Source organism: Falco punctatus, assembly GCF_963210335.1.
Source record: "Falco punctatus genome assembly, chromosome: 1".
In the NCBI taxonomy this organism is placed as follows: Eukaryota; Metazoa; Chordata; class Aves; order Falconiformes; family Falconidae; genus Falco; species Falco punctatus.
The window spans coordinates 96,718,616-96,734,485 of NC_137580.1; the positions used below are offsets into that span (position 1 = coordinate 96,718,616).

General features: G+C 57.5%; 1 protein-coding gene across 15 annotated transcripts in view; it reads right to left on the bottom strand.

Annotated features, from left to right (window-relative positions):
* NCOR2 (nuclear receptor corepressor 2) overlaps positions 1–15,870 on the bottom strand; it is a 252,056-nt gene that overhangs the window by 28,846 nt on the left and 207,340 nt on the right. For all 15 annotated transcript variants that reach the window (XM_080369504.1, XM_080369506.1, XM_080369505.1 and 12 more), the window contains 5 exons: positions 14,115–14,262; positions 11,098–11,662; positions 6,419–6,539; positions 5,332–5,569; positions 476–631 (listed from right to left, as the gene is read on the bottom strand). In XM_080369504.1, the coding sequence (XP_080225630.1) occupies positions 476–631; positions 5,332–5,569; positions 6,419–6,539; positions 11,098–11,662; positions 14,115–14,262 (1,228 nt within the window). The remainder of the gene's footprint in view (positions 1–475; positions 632–5,331; positions 5,570–6,418; positions 6,540–11,097; positions 11,663–14,114; positions 14,263–15,870) is intronic.

Genomic DNA, 15,870 nt, shown 5'->3' on the forward strand with positions numbered 1-15,870 from the left:
AGAAAAGGGGCAAGGGAGGGAGCAGGGGCTGGATGTGGTGAACTGGCTGTCAGCCTGTACCAGCACCCAAGACACACGACTGTTTCGGAAAGGACTGGAACAGTTTAAATCACTGCCTGGTCCCCTCTGCAGCCAGAGGACGTGCTGTGCCAGACTTGTCTGCCCTCCAGCCGGAGCGGGACAGCGCAGCGGGGGACAAACCCTGCCTGCCTTTGCACGACAGCGGCGCAGGGAGTGCCCACACTGTTCTGCGACAAACCACGTCCCTACAGCTGCCCTGGCCAGAGCTGGCGGACCAGCCTGGCCCCTCTCGGACCGCTCCATGCCAGGCCAAAGCATGGTGTTAGCAGGTTTCTGCTGAATCCTCTTCTCTTACCCCCCAAAAAGCTGCACTGACTTAAGAGCATGACGTGTGACACTCAGCCCCAGCTCAGGACAGGGGGCACACGCCATGCAGCTGGTGGCTTTTACTTGCCTGGTGGGTTATACTGGAACAAGTGGGGCTCCGCCTGGGGAGAGGTTTTTATCACATCCCGGGAGTAGGACAGGACGGGGGGCCAGCACGAGGTGGCCGTCGGCTCGGCGCTCAGCTTCTGAGCCTCTGCGATGGACGAGAAATGCACGGACTTTTCTGCAAGGGAACAGAAAGCGACGAGCTCATTCAGTGCCCCGTCCCCGCCAGCGGCCCTGGCGGGCACGGGCAGGGATGCCCGAGCCAGCTCCCCGCATGGCAAGTGGCTTCAGTTGGGTCCAACCTGGCCACGAGATGAGGGCTGAATTCTCCAGCCAAACTAAAAAGAATAAGCCTCAGTGTCACTGCCTGGATTTGACAGCATTTATGTCACTCGGATGCTTAAAGCACAGCAGGGAGGACGGATGTCTGGGCTGGGGACTCTGCTGGCGCTCACTGCCAGTCAGGACCCCCATGGACATCCCACCCCACTCAGAGACACGGCGCTCGGTGTGCAGCACTCCTCATCAGGGCTTGGCTACGCGCAAATGCTCCTGGACACCTCCTGCCTGTGCCCACAGCTCCGCACCAGCCACCACGGCAGGGCTGGGGGGATTAATGATTATCCTGCCTGACCCTTCACTGAGGTTAAAGACAAGAGGCACCAACGCTGGCATCCCTCTGGTGTGTGGGGGACATCCAGCAGGCACCAGCTTGCTGGTGACAACATGGTCTGTGCTGTGTAGCTGGGCACGGGGTGCCTGGGGATGGACCACCACACAGCAGCACATCGGGAACGCGCTCATCCCCACATCACATCGTGATGCGAAAGCTCCGCCACTCTCAAAGGACAGCTGCTGGCTATACACCATTTGTAGGCTGCGGGAAGCAGCCAGAAATGACAGCATCAGCTTCTTGGACAGCAAGGGAATAATGTGCCGACGTTCTCCAAACACCTGGGACACCCATGCTGTATGAGACTGTCAAAGGCAAATGAAGATCAAGATAAGCTCTGCAGGACAGCCAGATGCCTCTGCGGGGAGCTGGGCAGCTTGCTGCTCCTCTGCAAGGCACCAGGGCTGGGGGCAGGAAAGCTTCCCAAAATTATCTGGCTTGGGGTACACTGGATGCCAGGCTGGGTTCACCCTGGCTATAAAAAGGTTGATGGGAGGCCAAGAAGTACTTAATTATGGAGGAGCCATGCTGGGGATGCCTGAGCCCTGCCACGCTCTGCAGGGTGCCAGGGAAAAGAGAGGCTTCATCTGCACCAGCTCCAGCCCAAGTGCATCCTCAGGCTTTGCTGAGCAGACGGATGAGACAGCCTTTTCTGGATGGATTAGAGGCAGGATTGGTAGGATTTGCTTGTAATCGATAAACACTTAATTTTGTACTGCCCTTCTTCCCCAGACCCACCTGCGTAACGTCCACACTGACCAGAAATTAGAAACTGGGCAGTAAACAATAGCAATCACAAAGGAACCCAGCCTTTAACCATCAATTTTTGATAAAAATAGATGCCTGAATCCCGCTAAGCCTAATAATAGGGCAAGCAGATTATCAGAGGCCCAATTTAATGAGGCTTTACTGCATTATCGTTATTAATGCTCAGTGTGCTCCGAAGCTGGGAGATTATTCTTGTCCCCTTCAGTGAGAGAAGAAATCCATTACTGGCGCATGGAGGTGTCCAGGCACTCACACCTCTGCAGCCTGCTGGGGCCAGACCTCGGCTGCAGCCTCTTCTCTTCCCACGCTGGATCCCAGAGAGGATCTCTTTGTCCTGCCAGTACGGGGGAATCCAGGCACATCCTCCAGAGCGACAGAGAGTCCTTGGCACGTCCACACTCCCTGGTTTTCTGCTCTTCAGCTCAGCCCCACTCAGCTCTGCTCACGCTGGGACAAATGGCACTGGGATGTCCCGGCTGAAGATGCTCTCCAGCGCCAAGGCACTGACAGTCAAAGCTACGTGCACCCTGGATGGCTCTTGGGGAGCCCCGTCCCCCGCCTCTGCCTGCGGGAGCCGTCCCCTCCCCCGTGTGCCTCTCCCAGCTGGTGAAACGCAGCCAGTTCCTAATTGCCCCCACATTAGAGGGTGGCTATAACTCAGCCAGCTTTTGATAAAATAGCACTTACGTGGGGAAGAGAGAGTTCCTATTACCGTTTATCAAACCCCTGGAATGGGAGTGAAGGAGTCAGAGTTTATATGATCCGTCATCCAAATTAATGCTCTTGGCTCCCCATCGCCTACAAAGGCCAAATGAAACACAACTAAATCAACACAAAACATACCGCTGGCTTTCAAACTGCCGAGCGATAACCGAAGATATGCCCGATGGCGACTCGGCAACGGGAAAAGGGATCCGTCTGCCTGTCAGTGAGATGCAGGCAGGGCTGCCTGCCTCTGCCCAGCCCCGCGATTAGCAGCTCCTCTTGGAAGGGAGGGCAGCGCTCAGGAAGGTACGGCTCCGGCTCCGCTCGGCTGGCCGCCCTCCAAGCCGATACGGCCCCAGCCAGCGGCTGCGAGGCAGCCAGTGCCTCGGCCAGGATACGTGCAAGGCTTGGCTTTGAAGTGGATCCAGAGCGGTGAGAAGGACGTTGGATCTCTGGAGCAGCTGCAAGAGTTCAAGCTCTCTTACGGAGCAGGGGAGGAGCGGGACTACCTGCCCTGGGGGCGCTGGCCCCTTGCTAGGAGGTGCAGAGGGCTGCGCTCCCGAGGGCTTCACAGGCTGCACTGGAGTCGCCCACTTAACGCCAGGCCCGTGTAGAGGTGGTGTGGCAGCACCATGCCCGCAGCCTAGATGCCTGCTGCTTCACCGGGATGCCTCAGAGAGCAGGGGAGGGAAGGGACGTACACAGGTTTGCCAGGACTAGCTGGCTATCTCCCCACTAACCCCTGACCCACAGCAGGGACATGCTCCAAGATGCAGAGACAGCACTGAGCCGCTACATCAGTCCGTACCCATACCGAAATCACAACTCTGGGGGACTCGATTTCTCCCCTTAAGGTGACGCATCACAAACCTGCTAGTTTTCAAATAGGAGATGCCTTCCCATCGTGAACAGAGAAGAGCAGCCTATGATTCCCTAAGGTCCACGTGCAACCCAGACCCAGCGTGGTACCCGGTGCGCATGCACAGCTACGCAGGGTTTGGCCGCCACACAGCTGGAGCCCAAGACCTGCTGAGATGTTTGCAGAGGTACAAGGAGGCGTAATTAGTTTCATTAACCTGGAAGATTCAGAGCGCTACAGAGGTGTGAGAGGAGAGAATAAAGTGCTTCGTATCAGTGCTTTGCAGAGAACAAAGCCATAAAAAACCCACCTGGGTAAGGGACCCTGCATTTAATAACGGTACGAACACATCGCAGAATGGCATAGTTAATCTCCAACCCCTAAAGCCCGCCTTGTACCTAACACACACATACCTGCCTCACCTCCTCATCCTCCTGCAGCCAGGAGGAAGCTGGAGCTCAGACCGGGACACCGGCGATGCAGAGCTCCCGGTCTGAGCGCTGCCTGTGCCACCCAGCTCATCAGCAAGCTGAGCCGCACAAGACCAGATCTGCACAGGATGACAGCACAGCAAGGGATCCCGGCACAGCAAGGGATCCCGTGACAGCAAGGGATCCCACCCACCTGCCTGCTGGGGGGGAAGAGCTGGAGGGGAGCTGTTCCGGCTGGGCAGCAAACATGAGGACGGGAGCAGCTGGAGATGGGACTCCACAGGTGGCAACACCATGACTCATGGGGGGGAGCTCCCCTTTCTTTCAAGGTGAGCAGTCACCTTCCTTGCTTGCATGCAAAACATTCTGGAGGTGCAAGGCACTCACGGCACTGTTTATTGTTCAATAAAATTTCGGCCAAGTGCCAGCAACCAACTCTTCTTGCAAGCACATCGTTCTGTCCAGAGGGACGTGACAGCTTGAAGAATAAATACCTGGCCCTGGACACTGCAGAGCAGGCTGCTAAGATCCTGGCTGCCGGATGCTGAATTAGCACAGCGATTTTCCAGCAAAGATCACAGCCCAGGTCCAGTGCAGATCTGCCTGGTCAATGTAGTCTTATCCACCTCCCCCCCCCATGCATAAGCAGGTAATTTTTGCAGCTGCACCCATCCCTGTGCAGGATCCAGCACTGGGGGTCATCCCACCCACCCAGCTCCTCTGATGGTGCCACTGGTGACAGCATCTCATCTTCACAGGCAACTGACTGCAGGCTGGCTACGAGGGGCAGGGAAACACTCTGAACTGGAACAGACTCCGATGCTCAGATTAAAAACACATTTAGATGATGGTGTCATCAGGACTTCTCGTCTCTCCTTAACCTTGATCCCCAGGTGCTCAAGCTAATAATGTTTCAGATGCTCTATGGTGGGAAACTCTGAATTGCTCATTAGGCAGCCAAACCACATCAGAGCTATTCCGGGGAGAAAGCACTGGGAATCTTTACAGGAACCTTTGGACTCCGAGTCACAGTATTAGCATTGATTTTAAATGAAATAATGGTCCCTGCTGAGCATTAAAAGCATTCTTTATAGAAAGCCAGCAAGGTAGAAAAGAGCCATTGTACCCAGAGCCCTGGCATGCCTCCAGGCCCCTTTGCTCTCAAGTGAATGGCAGAGACGCTAATAAAGGCAAACTTCACCTCCTCGGTGCTCGGCAGCGGCCTGGTGTTTGCTGTAGGCTCAATGAGACATGATGTACTGTCTAATGAACATGGGAAATTAGCCATGCCTCTCTCGTCCCACTTCAAGATGCTATTAAAGAGCTTTCAAGGGTCGAAGCGAGCTTTCACCTCAGAGGAGGAAAGCTGCTGGCTGCACACAGCGGCACACACGGGCACTCCTGTGGGGATGGGGACACACCGACACGCGCACAGCCCCTACCTTCCTTGTCACCAACAGCGGGGCTCCTGCTCTTTCCCCTGGGGCTGCTGCTTGGCTGCTGCTGCTCCTTCTCAGCCTGCTGCTGCTGGGACTGCGACAGCTTGCTCGGGGGCACGTCCTCGCGGGCAGACTCGTGGGCTTTCGTGATCTGCTGCTGGTAGAGGGCCAAGGCGTGGGGAGGCACCTGAGGCTTCACGCTTCCACTCTGCAGTATCCCCTCCGAGAAACCTTCGGAAATCTGCATAGGGAGAAGAATTGGGGATGCTGGTCACATGCTGTTGATATCCATAACAGTCTTGGAGACCTCAAGGTCTTTACAAGAAGCACCTGCCCCACGCTATTACCACGAGTCTTATCAGCCCAAACAGGGCTCCAAAGCTCACCAGCCACAGGAGAGTGAAAAAGCCCACAACAAAGAGTCTCAGCTCCGTGCTGGTAATGCTATAGGAGAGCCTCAGACTTCCCTTGTTTAAAAACCTCTAATCTATAGTTAAGTGCTTGTAGCTTTTGCCAGAAGTTACATTACAGCAGCCACATCTTGAGCTGTAACGTGGGAAACTGGAAAAGCATCGGGAACGGGTCCTCCCTGAGCACTCGAAACCTGAATGCAGGGATGTCCCCCCTGCCTCCCCTGCGCTACTGCCCAGGAGCCACCAGCCTCACAGCTACTGGGTAGCCAAAAAGGGGGACCAAGCAGAGCTTGTGGGTGAGAAAAAGCATAAATCCTTCTTAGGTAGTAACCCTCAAGCGCACGAGATGGAGAGAAGTGCAGGGATGGGAAAGTGCACGCTTGCTTTTTAAAGCAATGGGAGGCAGCAGTCATGTGGCAGCAAGAAGCTTTTTCTGTCCAGACCTCCCACAACTTTCTGATAAAAGAGCTCAAGGGACATCCAAACGCTGCTGGCAGAGCTGCTGCAGCAGCTGGGACCATGCTCTGCACCTTGCCTGCTGGGGGGCTTGAACGCCCCGGGCGCAGCGCTCAGCAGCCCGACGCACGCCATGCCGGGGATGCAGCCCGAGGGGAGAGCATGCACGAGGCGCATGTCGGCGTGCTCCCGGCCCCGGCCCTCGCTGCTGGGGTACTCACAATGGGAGGGATGGCAGCAGCGCGCTGCTTCAGCTGCTTCAGGTCCAGCGGCTTCTGCGGCGAGGAGTTCAGCCTGGCGTCGCTGGTGGTGTTGAGCAGGCTGGGCCGGGGGGACAGCAACCTGGACGCAAAACACGCACGTCAGCCAGGCTCTGCCATGGGCGAGCTCCACGCCCCATCGCTCCCCCTCACCCTGCATCCCTGTTTTACGCTGCCGAGCCTAGAGGACATCCCCGTCATCAGAGAGGAGCGTGCCAGACCCCTGCTTGCTGCTGGGATTCTGGGCTCTTGAACACATTGTGCACCTGGGCTCCTGGCCCTGCAAACTGCTGCCCTGCCCCCAAACCAGGTTAGATGGCAACCAGCGCTCCAAAGATCTCGGCATCCACCATCAGGATGCTCGTCCGACAGGAGGCTGCACAGCAGGAAGATCTGCAGTGCTGCCCACAGCATGGGGGACCCGCAGCCACTGGGGAGGTCTCTTGGCTTTGATCTTGGTGGGCTGTACGTGTCCCCAAGTCATTTTGGTCTACAAGGGCAGGCACAGAGGGGAACAAACACAACCCGGGCCCAGCCAGCAACCGGGGCAGCTCTGCCATGGGATGAAAAGGCCAAGGGGAGGCAGAGAGCAGGATGGGATTCAAATCCTGCTTTCCAAAGACAACCCCCATGGGGCTCCAAGTTCAAACAAGACCACTACATCTGGCTCAACAGGCTCTTGAGCCCTCTTTCCCTCATCCCCTACACAATTTCTAGGAAATCTGCTGATGTCCAGAATAGACCCAAGGGAAAACCAGAGCCTGGAGCTGGGAATTACAGAGCAGGGTGACCAGTTCAACTTCATTTGTGCATCCTGCTACTCTCCAGAGCTCACACATGGTGCTTGCCCGGTGCTGGGGATCAGCCTCATGCTTCCCTTCAACAACTGCCTTTTATCAAGGTGCTAAAGCCTGGGCCAGCAACCCGTTCACGCGGCTGGGACACTCAATCACTGGAAAGATGAGGCTGGATTTGGTGCACCCTTGCCGCTTACTCTTCCCCTTGGCTCTTTGAGTTGCGTGGCAGACACTCTGCCCGCCGCATCGAGCCCCTGTGCCAATGGTGCGAGGTGGGCACCTCCATGGTGCCACCATAACAGGGTGGGGATGGAGGCGTGTGAAGCCCATGGGTCAAACCCTTGGTGTGTCCAGCGCCTGAGCTCATGCTGAGACCCCAGGGGCCACATCTCTCCAGGCCATCTCCGCTTTCTCTCCCTCCTGACTCCCATTTGCTGAAGCCAGTTCATAGTTTTCAAGCTTTACAGCTTGATTTGTTTATTTTAGCTGTTATTTCACTGCTCTCTTCAGCCTATAAATTTCAAGGTCATTCCATGCTCACCCTTGGCTGAATAAACAAGTGTGGCGGGGCCATGTGCGGGGAATAAACTCATCCTGGTGCTGGGACTGCCCCAGCCCTCGCTCTGCACAGTGCCCAGCACCTGAGAGGAAAGGGACCCACCTCCAGACCAGGACCAGGGTGCTCTGGTTAGGCACCCAGGGGAGACCAGGCAGGATTATTCTGAGCTGCTCTCTGAATAATCACGATGTCTGCCCGTGGAGCCATGTGGGTGTTGTGGAGCTGTGCCGTTGGGAACATGGACGGCGCTCCCAGAAGGGTGCAACACCCCAAAGTCTGCTGAGACACATGGATCAGCCACCCCAGCAGCCCCCCAGAGTACTCATGGCACTCATGGAGATGCATTTAAGCACCCTTATGGTCCCTTTAAGCCCACTTAAGATCCTCAGGCTTCCTTAAAGCTCTCCAGGATCCTGATGCTTAGGAAGCTAGAGTCAGTATTAAATTCATCAATATGCAAATTGTGTAATTGATTATGTCGCTCCCAGCAGAACTTGTGCCGGACCCAGGGCGATCCGTTGGGTGCTTTGCTCTGGAAGTCACCGGATGAAAAACCCTCAGCATCTCGTACCCACCTGCTGCCAACCTGGGACCTCCCAACCCAACCACCAGTCCCTAAACAGGGGTGATGGTGTTGGGAGGGATGGGAAAAGGGTTTGAGCAGGAAGGGGTGGGCATGCACATGGCTGAGCCTCGGGGGTGTGGAAATGTCCCCTCCCAGGCGCAAAGCTCTGGGGCGACCAGGACACCGCATCTCTGAAACTCCCAAACTCCTCCAACCTGCTGAGATGGGGACCAGTTTCACTGCCAGACAGCCAACACACTGACACGTGACCCAGTCAAATCCAATTCCTTGCACACAGAGTGGCTGTAAAAAGATGATGGCTACCAGATTTCCCCAATGGGCTTCCCTAAGCCAGGGCCACAGCATCAATGCAGTGCTGGCCCAAGCACAGCCCTCACCTCGTGCATCCCTGTCTGGCGTGACCTCCCGCTGAACCGCAGTACTGGCAGTGCTATTGCAGCACACGCTGCATGGAACCACAGACAATCAGCTGCCTTCTCCAGCTTTGATGAGTTAAGGCTGCCGCCTCCTTATCCTGGACTTGCCTTTGCTGGTGTGAACTGCAGAAGGACCCAAAAAAGGCTGCCCCAACATCTCACACCAACCCTGCTCCCCTTCCCTCTCACCACGGGGACACCCTAGCCACCCTCCGGGAGATGCCATGGACAGCTTGATGCTTTTACAAGCGCAGGGAAGAGCACCCACGCCCCACCGGCGCTGGGTGGGCGGGTGAGCATCGGGTGATGCGGTGACGGGGTGGCTCACGCGGCATCTCAGCAGCCTCGTCCTGCTCATCGCGAGTCACGCTGCGGCAGCGGGGCTGCAGTAACCGCCTGCGAGCGAGCAGCCCTCCACCGGTGGGAAACGCAAAGGAGAAAAATTACAGTGGGGACAGGCACAGAGTCCCCAGCCGGAGCACAACAGCGCTGAGACCTCGGAGCTGGCTGGGGACCAGCACTGTGGGTGCTCGCGAGGCTCCCGTGCTGGGCAGCAGCAGCACTGGCATCAGCCGCAGCCTCCCTGTGCTGGCAGGCTCTGCTGTCACCCACGCTGCATCGCCACACCGGGGAAGAGGAGTGGCCCGGGAGCTGTGGGATGCCTCTTTAATGTTTCGTATTCCTAGAAGCTGGTAACTGTTTGACAAGCAAGATAGGTGCTGACTCAGCGAGGAGCTGGGGATGAAAAAGTCATTCCCAAGACGACTTGCTCCTTTGGTGCTGGGAAGTTGGTACAAGCCACTGCTGTCCTGTTTTCGGTTGGGTTAATCTTAAACTTGAGGAGTGCAGCCCCACTGGCCTCACTCTCCCTTGCTGGGAAGCTTTCTCCTGTCTGGGAAGGAGGGGAGGGTGGGGAGGGGTGGTGCTGGACTCTGTCCACCGCCGGAGAGGAGCACCGCAGCCAAGAGGCCTCAGCCCTGCCATGGGGCTGGGGCCAGCGGCATCTACGCCACCCCTCGCCATCGTCAGCGCTGCTTCCAGCTGCTTGGCAGCCAGAGGGACTGATCCCCCAGGGTGGCCGGGTGGCGCGGAGGATGCTCCCGCACAAGCAGCACTCACCCACTGGCTCCTGCATCAACCACAGGCAAAGCGCAGAGGCCCTCAGGAGCAGTGGAGATGCATGGCGGCTCCTTACCGCCTCATCCCGCTGCTTTGCTTGGTTGTTTTTTTAACTAGCTCCATCCACTGCCCTGCGTACAGCCTGCTCAGTACCCGTCTCACTGCCAAACTGCCCCCTGCAAGCCCATGGGATGGATGTGGGATGTAGGATGCTGGATGTGGGATGCCAGCTTCCAGTCCCAGCCCAGCTCTGAGGTGGGGAGGGACTGCTGTCCCTGTGTGTGACGGCAGGGTGGACCCAGCAGTTCCACCTGGCCCAGGAGCAGGTGCCATTAGAAAAATCAGTGCTACGAAGATGCATGTATTCACACATATTCTTTAAAAACCAGGAAACCCTCTCCCCATTTGTGAGGCTGTTGGGTGGGGAGCGCTCTGTGGGAAAAGCTGGGAGGGGAGCAGGACGGTTCTCCAAGGGGGCGGCCAGTGTTTCCCCTCCCTGTGCCAAGAACCATCCATGAGGGTCAGAGGCACCCTTGGCTGCTGGCCCCAGGGGTGGGTGGAGGGCTCAGGATCTCAGTAGCTGAGGTGAAGACCTGGTGGCACGGCCACCACAAGCTTGCACAGCCCCCACCATTATCCTCCCTTTACAGCCAGGGTGGGTAAGTCACCCCTACGGATCCAAGCAGCGTCTCTGCCAAGGGAGCACCTCGCCCCCTCTCTGCACTGGGAACATGTCCCTGATGCAACTTATCTCCTGCCAGCACTGACTTGGACAGAAATCCTTCCCAACCTTAGATGCTGGCAAACCTGCCTGCACCTCTGCACAGCCCCACAGTCCTGCTCCATTGCATCACCCAGATGGGCTGCCACCAGCCACCGCAGTGGCTCTGCACCCAACACCTGCCCGCGGCCACTGCCAGTAGCGCCTGCACATTGCGACATCGCACTGCTCGCTGCGTCACAATCCCTTGGCAAGTAACTGCCAAAGGGTCACGGCCACGCGGGGACACGGTGGGGCATGTCCCTTCACCTGGGGGAGTGCCTAAGTGGTGATATTCCCAAGGAGGAGCTCACCAAAGCGCACATGGGCACTGTGGCATGCAACAGAGACACTCGTCCGGCCCTTGGGCCGTGCGCTTGCCCACCTCTCTCCCCACTCCTACCTGCTCTTGTCCACCGCATCCTGCTCGTCCATCTCGTCCGCGCTGCAGGTCGCGCTGGAGTCGCTGTCGGGGTTCACCCCGGGGCCTTTACTGCCTTTGTGGCTCTCCTTCTTCTCAGCCTTGGGCGTCCCCTCTGTCCCCACTGTCCCTCCACCGCTGACGCCGCTTTCCGCCTTCTTGTCATTCCCCTTGTCCTTCTCCTGGCTGTCTTCACTCTCCTCCTTCACCTCGCTCTTGCAGGGCTCTTCGCTCACCTTCTCCTCCGGCTCCTCCGTTTTCACCACGTCCACCACCAGGTCCTCCTGCCCCTTCTCCTCGCTGCTGGGCGGCTCGGGAGCTGCCTCCGGCGGAGGGCTGGCGGCAGGAGCGGGATTTGCGGGGGGAGCGGGGGGAGCGTCAGTGGTGGAACGGGGGGGTGTTGGAGCCTCTTCCCACTTGACTGCCGGTTCTGCGCTGGAGTCACCTCCTGGCCCGGGTGGTGCCTTGGCCCCGTTTTCGCCTCCTTCTTTGGCTTCGGGCCTCGGTGAGGGAATGCTCTCAGTGTCGGAGCTGTTATTTACTGCAGCTGAGAAAAGGGAAGAAATAAAAATAAGGATCAGCCCGAGATTCTTGCTTCCCATATCACTGCCTCCACCCCCTCCCTTGGGAGGAGAACGCCCTCGTTCCTCTGAGGGGGAGACGATCCTGGGGCTGGGAGAGCTGCACCGGGATCCCCAGATCCTGAGCCTACCAGCAAAGGGATGCTCTGGGGGCCTCTCCGCTTGCCCAGCACGATGACTGTTGTTAACCCCCACCCAAACACAAAACCACACACCCAAAAGGCTGGAGCCCGAGCGACTGGGAAGCTGGGTTTTAAGGGAAAACCCTGGCTGCTGGCTGGATTTGCAGGACAGGACCTGCTCCCTCCTCACCCTCTCATCCATGGCTCTGGAGCAGCTCTGCTCCCCTGGGACCAAGCGCCTCGCTGGCACCTTGCTCGCTGACTTACGTAGCCTGTGTCCCTGGCTCCTGCCACCCCCGGGGCACCTGGAGACCATCCCAAACCACTGTGCCTATTTGTTGTTATTTAAGCCGCCAGTGGCAGAAGAAAGGAGGTCAGGGTCAGCGAAAGCAAAGCGCTGGCAGTAGCAAAGCGCTGGCAGTGTGGCGGGACAGGTTAATTATTACATGGGAAGGATCGTTCTCAAACCTGCCACCAACAGCTCCAAGTGAGCTGAAGCGCAAGCGTCCGTCGCCGCTGCAGATGAAGGTGCTGCAGGGAGGTTGTTTCTATGGCTGGGGGGAGGATTGTTCCCTCCAAACCTCTGCCAGGGCCAGGAGCACTAGGACACTTCCACAGTCCCATCTCAGCATCTCCCCGCCGGGCAGGGCTCTCATGCTCATGCCCGAAGTCTTCCTCACATGCATCCCTTGCCCTGCCTCTCTCTGTAGCAGTAAAGCTAACTTTGAGATGTGCGCCACAGAGAGACTGTGTCCCATCAGGGCACATCCACCCTTCCTCGGCCGCAAAACATGTCCCACTCATCAGGAGATTCATCCTTCTCCAACTTTTACTCGCTTGCAAGCAAGCAGTGAGGTGTCCCGCCACGCACCTAAGGACGAGCTTTACAGCACATCTGGCCAAACTTGCCCCAACTGCCACTCAATGCTACTCTGAATGCCACGCCAAGACGCGCCACTCAGGCTTGTCCCGGGAGGTCCCTCCAGATGCTGAAGCCGTGGGTCTACACCATAAACCCCCACCAAGTCCTTCCTCCTGCCCCTGGCCAGCCACATGGCTCCCCAACTCCAAGCTACTGCCTGAGCATCCCCAAATGCCACCCTTGTGCCAGAGCCCATCTCGTGCCTAACACCACCTTGGCACTTCTGTGCCCGTGACATTTCATCCCCGCTCTGTTTACACCTTCCTTCAGCTCTGCAGCCCACCCCAGCAGCAGAACAAGAGACGAGGCTTGGAGCGTAAGGCTCAGGAGCGTGTCAAGAGATCTGTCTCTAATCTCAAAACCACATTGTTTCCTCTCAGGCGCTCTTACAAAGAGCAATAACTACCTTTTAGTTTGTGCCTCTGAGTCACGTATCACCTCGCACAAAGATTTACCTGGAATCTGCCTCGTAATGAGTCACTTGCAATGATGATTTGAAAAGATTTCCCATTTTGAGTCCCATTAGCCAGGGCGCTAAGGCCAAAAACCAGTGTGGTGCCAGAGTGCTGGTTAAGTTATTAAATTACTTTGACAGAAGTCAAATGGGGCTATTGTTGGAAAATTACGCACATTTTCTCCAAACTCCAAACTGCCGTGCTTTCTAAGCGATAACTAGCTGAAAATTGTCACTTTCAAGTTGTTTCCTTTCTTTGGTATGGCTGGGAGGGAGGAAAACACTGCCTTAAAAGGGAAAGGAGGAGGAAGAGACCCACCAAGATCCATAGGTCTGGCTGGTGGGAGAGCATGGCTTCCCCTGCCTTTGCTGGTAGTGCTGGCCTCGGGGAGCTTCACTGCCTGGGGCGGCGGCAGCTGCCTGATGGGATGGGGATGGGCACGTGCACACCTTGCCAGGTTATCCCTCCCTGCGCCCGTGATAAGCTCCTTGAGAGCCCACGGTGGCGGCTACCCAACCCTGCTGAGCACGCAGGGACCCTCCTTTGGAGGAAAACACCATAGAATGTGATTTACAAGAGCCCACAAGCATGCCAGGTCCTGGTAAGCTGGGTGCTCTTGGAGAGCACGCTGATGGAAATCAGAAACCAAAGGGCTCCCCAAAATAACCATCCCTCCAGATGGACACGGGAGGAGGGCAGTGATCCAGGGAGCTCCTCCAGAGGCATCCAAAATGCCACGAGTGCCGTGTGCTGCGGGACACCGTCACCTCGGTGTGGCTTTGTGGTGGCAGCCGCAACCCCCTGTGAGTGCTGGCGTTTGCAGCCCCGGAGTGGCTGTGCGCAGTGCCTCTGCCGCAACCATGCAGCAAAGCCGGGAGAGCTGAGCGCATCCCCCCAGCGCAGCCCCCACCCGCCTCACCTTCCGCCTCCTCAGCCATCTCCTCCTCGTTGCCGCTTGTCCCAGACACCTCCATCTCCTCGTCTTCAGCTGCAGGAGGGAAGGCGGCTTCTTCGTTTTGTACGGCGGTGCCTTTTTTCTTCTTCCTCTTGGCATTCCTTTCTTTCTCCTGGGGAAGAGACAGAGGGTGGTGAGAAGGAAAGAAGGGGAGCTGCGTGGGAGCAGAGAGCCCTGGTCCTGCCTGAAGGGCCAAGAGGGATGCTAACACTCTACGGCCCCCTCCCCGGGTAAACCCTCTGAATTATCAGCCCTTAGGACCAGCCCCACCTGCTGAAAGCCCAGCAGCGTGGTCTCACCTGGCCACAAAACTCTGACCGCCATGCAACGGCCAGCCTGGCTCCACACGGAGCTCCAGCCCCAGGCGGCAGCGAGCCTCCACTGGAGGGGTGGCACAGCCATGTGGCCAAGGGACACGCGCACACAAGTCACCAGTGCAGGGCTGGCTGCAGCCTGGTGGTCCCGTGCCCGCTCATTACACACGTGCGACGTGTCTGCCCTGCTAATTTCCAGCTACGCAAACATGCGTGGCCACCACCTGACGCTCACTGGCAGATAATGACCCCGACGCCACAGATGGCAGGTGCTGCCCAAGGACTTTGACTCCTGTGCTGGGGAGGCCGTTGCCAGTGGGCAGTGGGGACACTCCGTGTGCCACAGCATCCTGAAGGTGAGCTGCCTGGTGCCCCGTCTGCCCCGTCCCCGCTCGCCGGGGCATGTGCCACAGCCACGAGGGCACAGACAGCTGCTCCCTCCCACCGACCTGAAGGAAAAGTCTCGGCTTTGCTATTGTTTCCTGCTCTTGTTGCTTGAGTAAATATTACCAGTAGGAACAGGCCCATCATCTCCGGCTCTCCTTGCAAACCCCACATGAATGACGTGTGTAGGACGTTTATTTACATGGATGAAAAGATAAAGTCGTGGTGGAAACGTTAACTTTGCTGCTGGATCTCTGTGCTGGGAAGAGCTGGTTCCCCCTTACCCCCCCTCCCAACTTTTCAATCCTTTAAAAAACTTCCAGATAAAACAAACAAATATAACTGCTTTTTGCTTGGAAACGCTGCTTGCTCAAAATCTATTTTTATCAAACTGGGCAGGAGACAGGGAAAAAAGGCACTTGACAAAGGGCTGTGTGAAGGCACGGTGAGGCGGTGGGAGGCAGGCAGGGCTCTGCGGTGCCCTCACCCATCCCGGCAGCGGTGGCGATGCCCCAGCACTGCCAGCATTCACACCTCTGCCACGGCAGCGTTCCTGTCTGAAGCAGCAGCTCCCCATCACGCTAACGCAGTGACGAAGCGCCAATGTTACTATGGCAAAGACTTCTCTGCCTCTTACTCACGGGTCTGTGACTCAGCCGCGGGCAGGAGCGGGCTCCTCACCGGGGAATTAGCTGGGAACCAGCCCCTGCCTCAGCACCCTACTTGGCCAGAGCCCGGGGGCCAGCAGCTGCTGGCAGAGTGGAGCAGCGAGCTGCCCCGGTGGCACCAGGGGTCCCCCTCCTAGCAGTCCCCACTGCCGGTATTTAGGGAAATGATTTGAAATGCAGGCAGCAGATCCTGGCTACACCTAGAGAGACGTTCAGGCCACCACCTCGCCTCTTACAATGCCAACAGCTCCAGCCCCTCATGAGGTCCTGCACCCAAGGAATGAGGTCCCTTACTGCTCTGCCTCCATGAGCAGCCACAGGGTCCCCATGGCCAACATGGGATCCCAACCATCA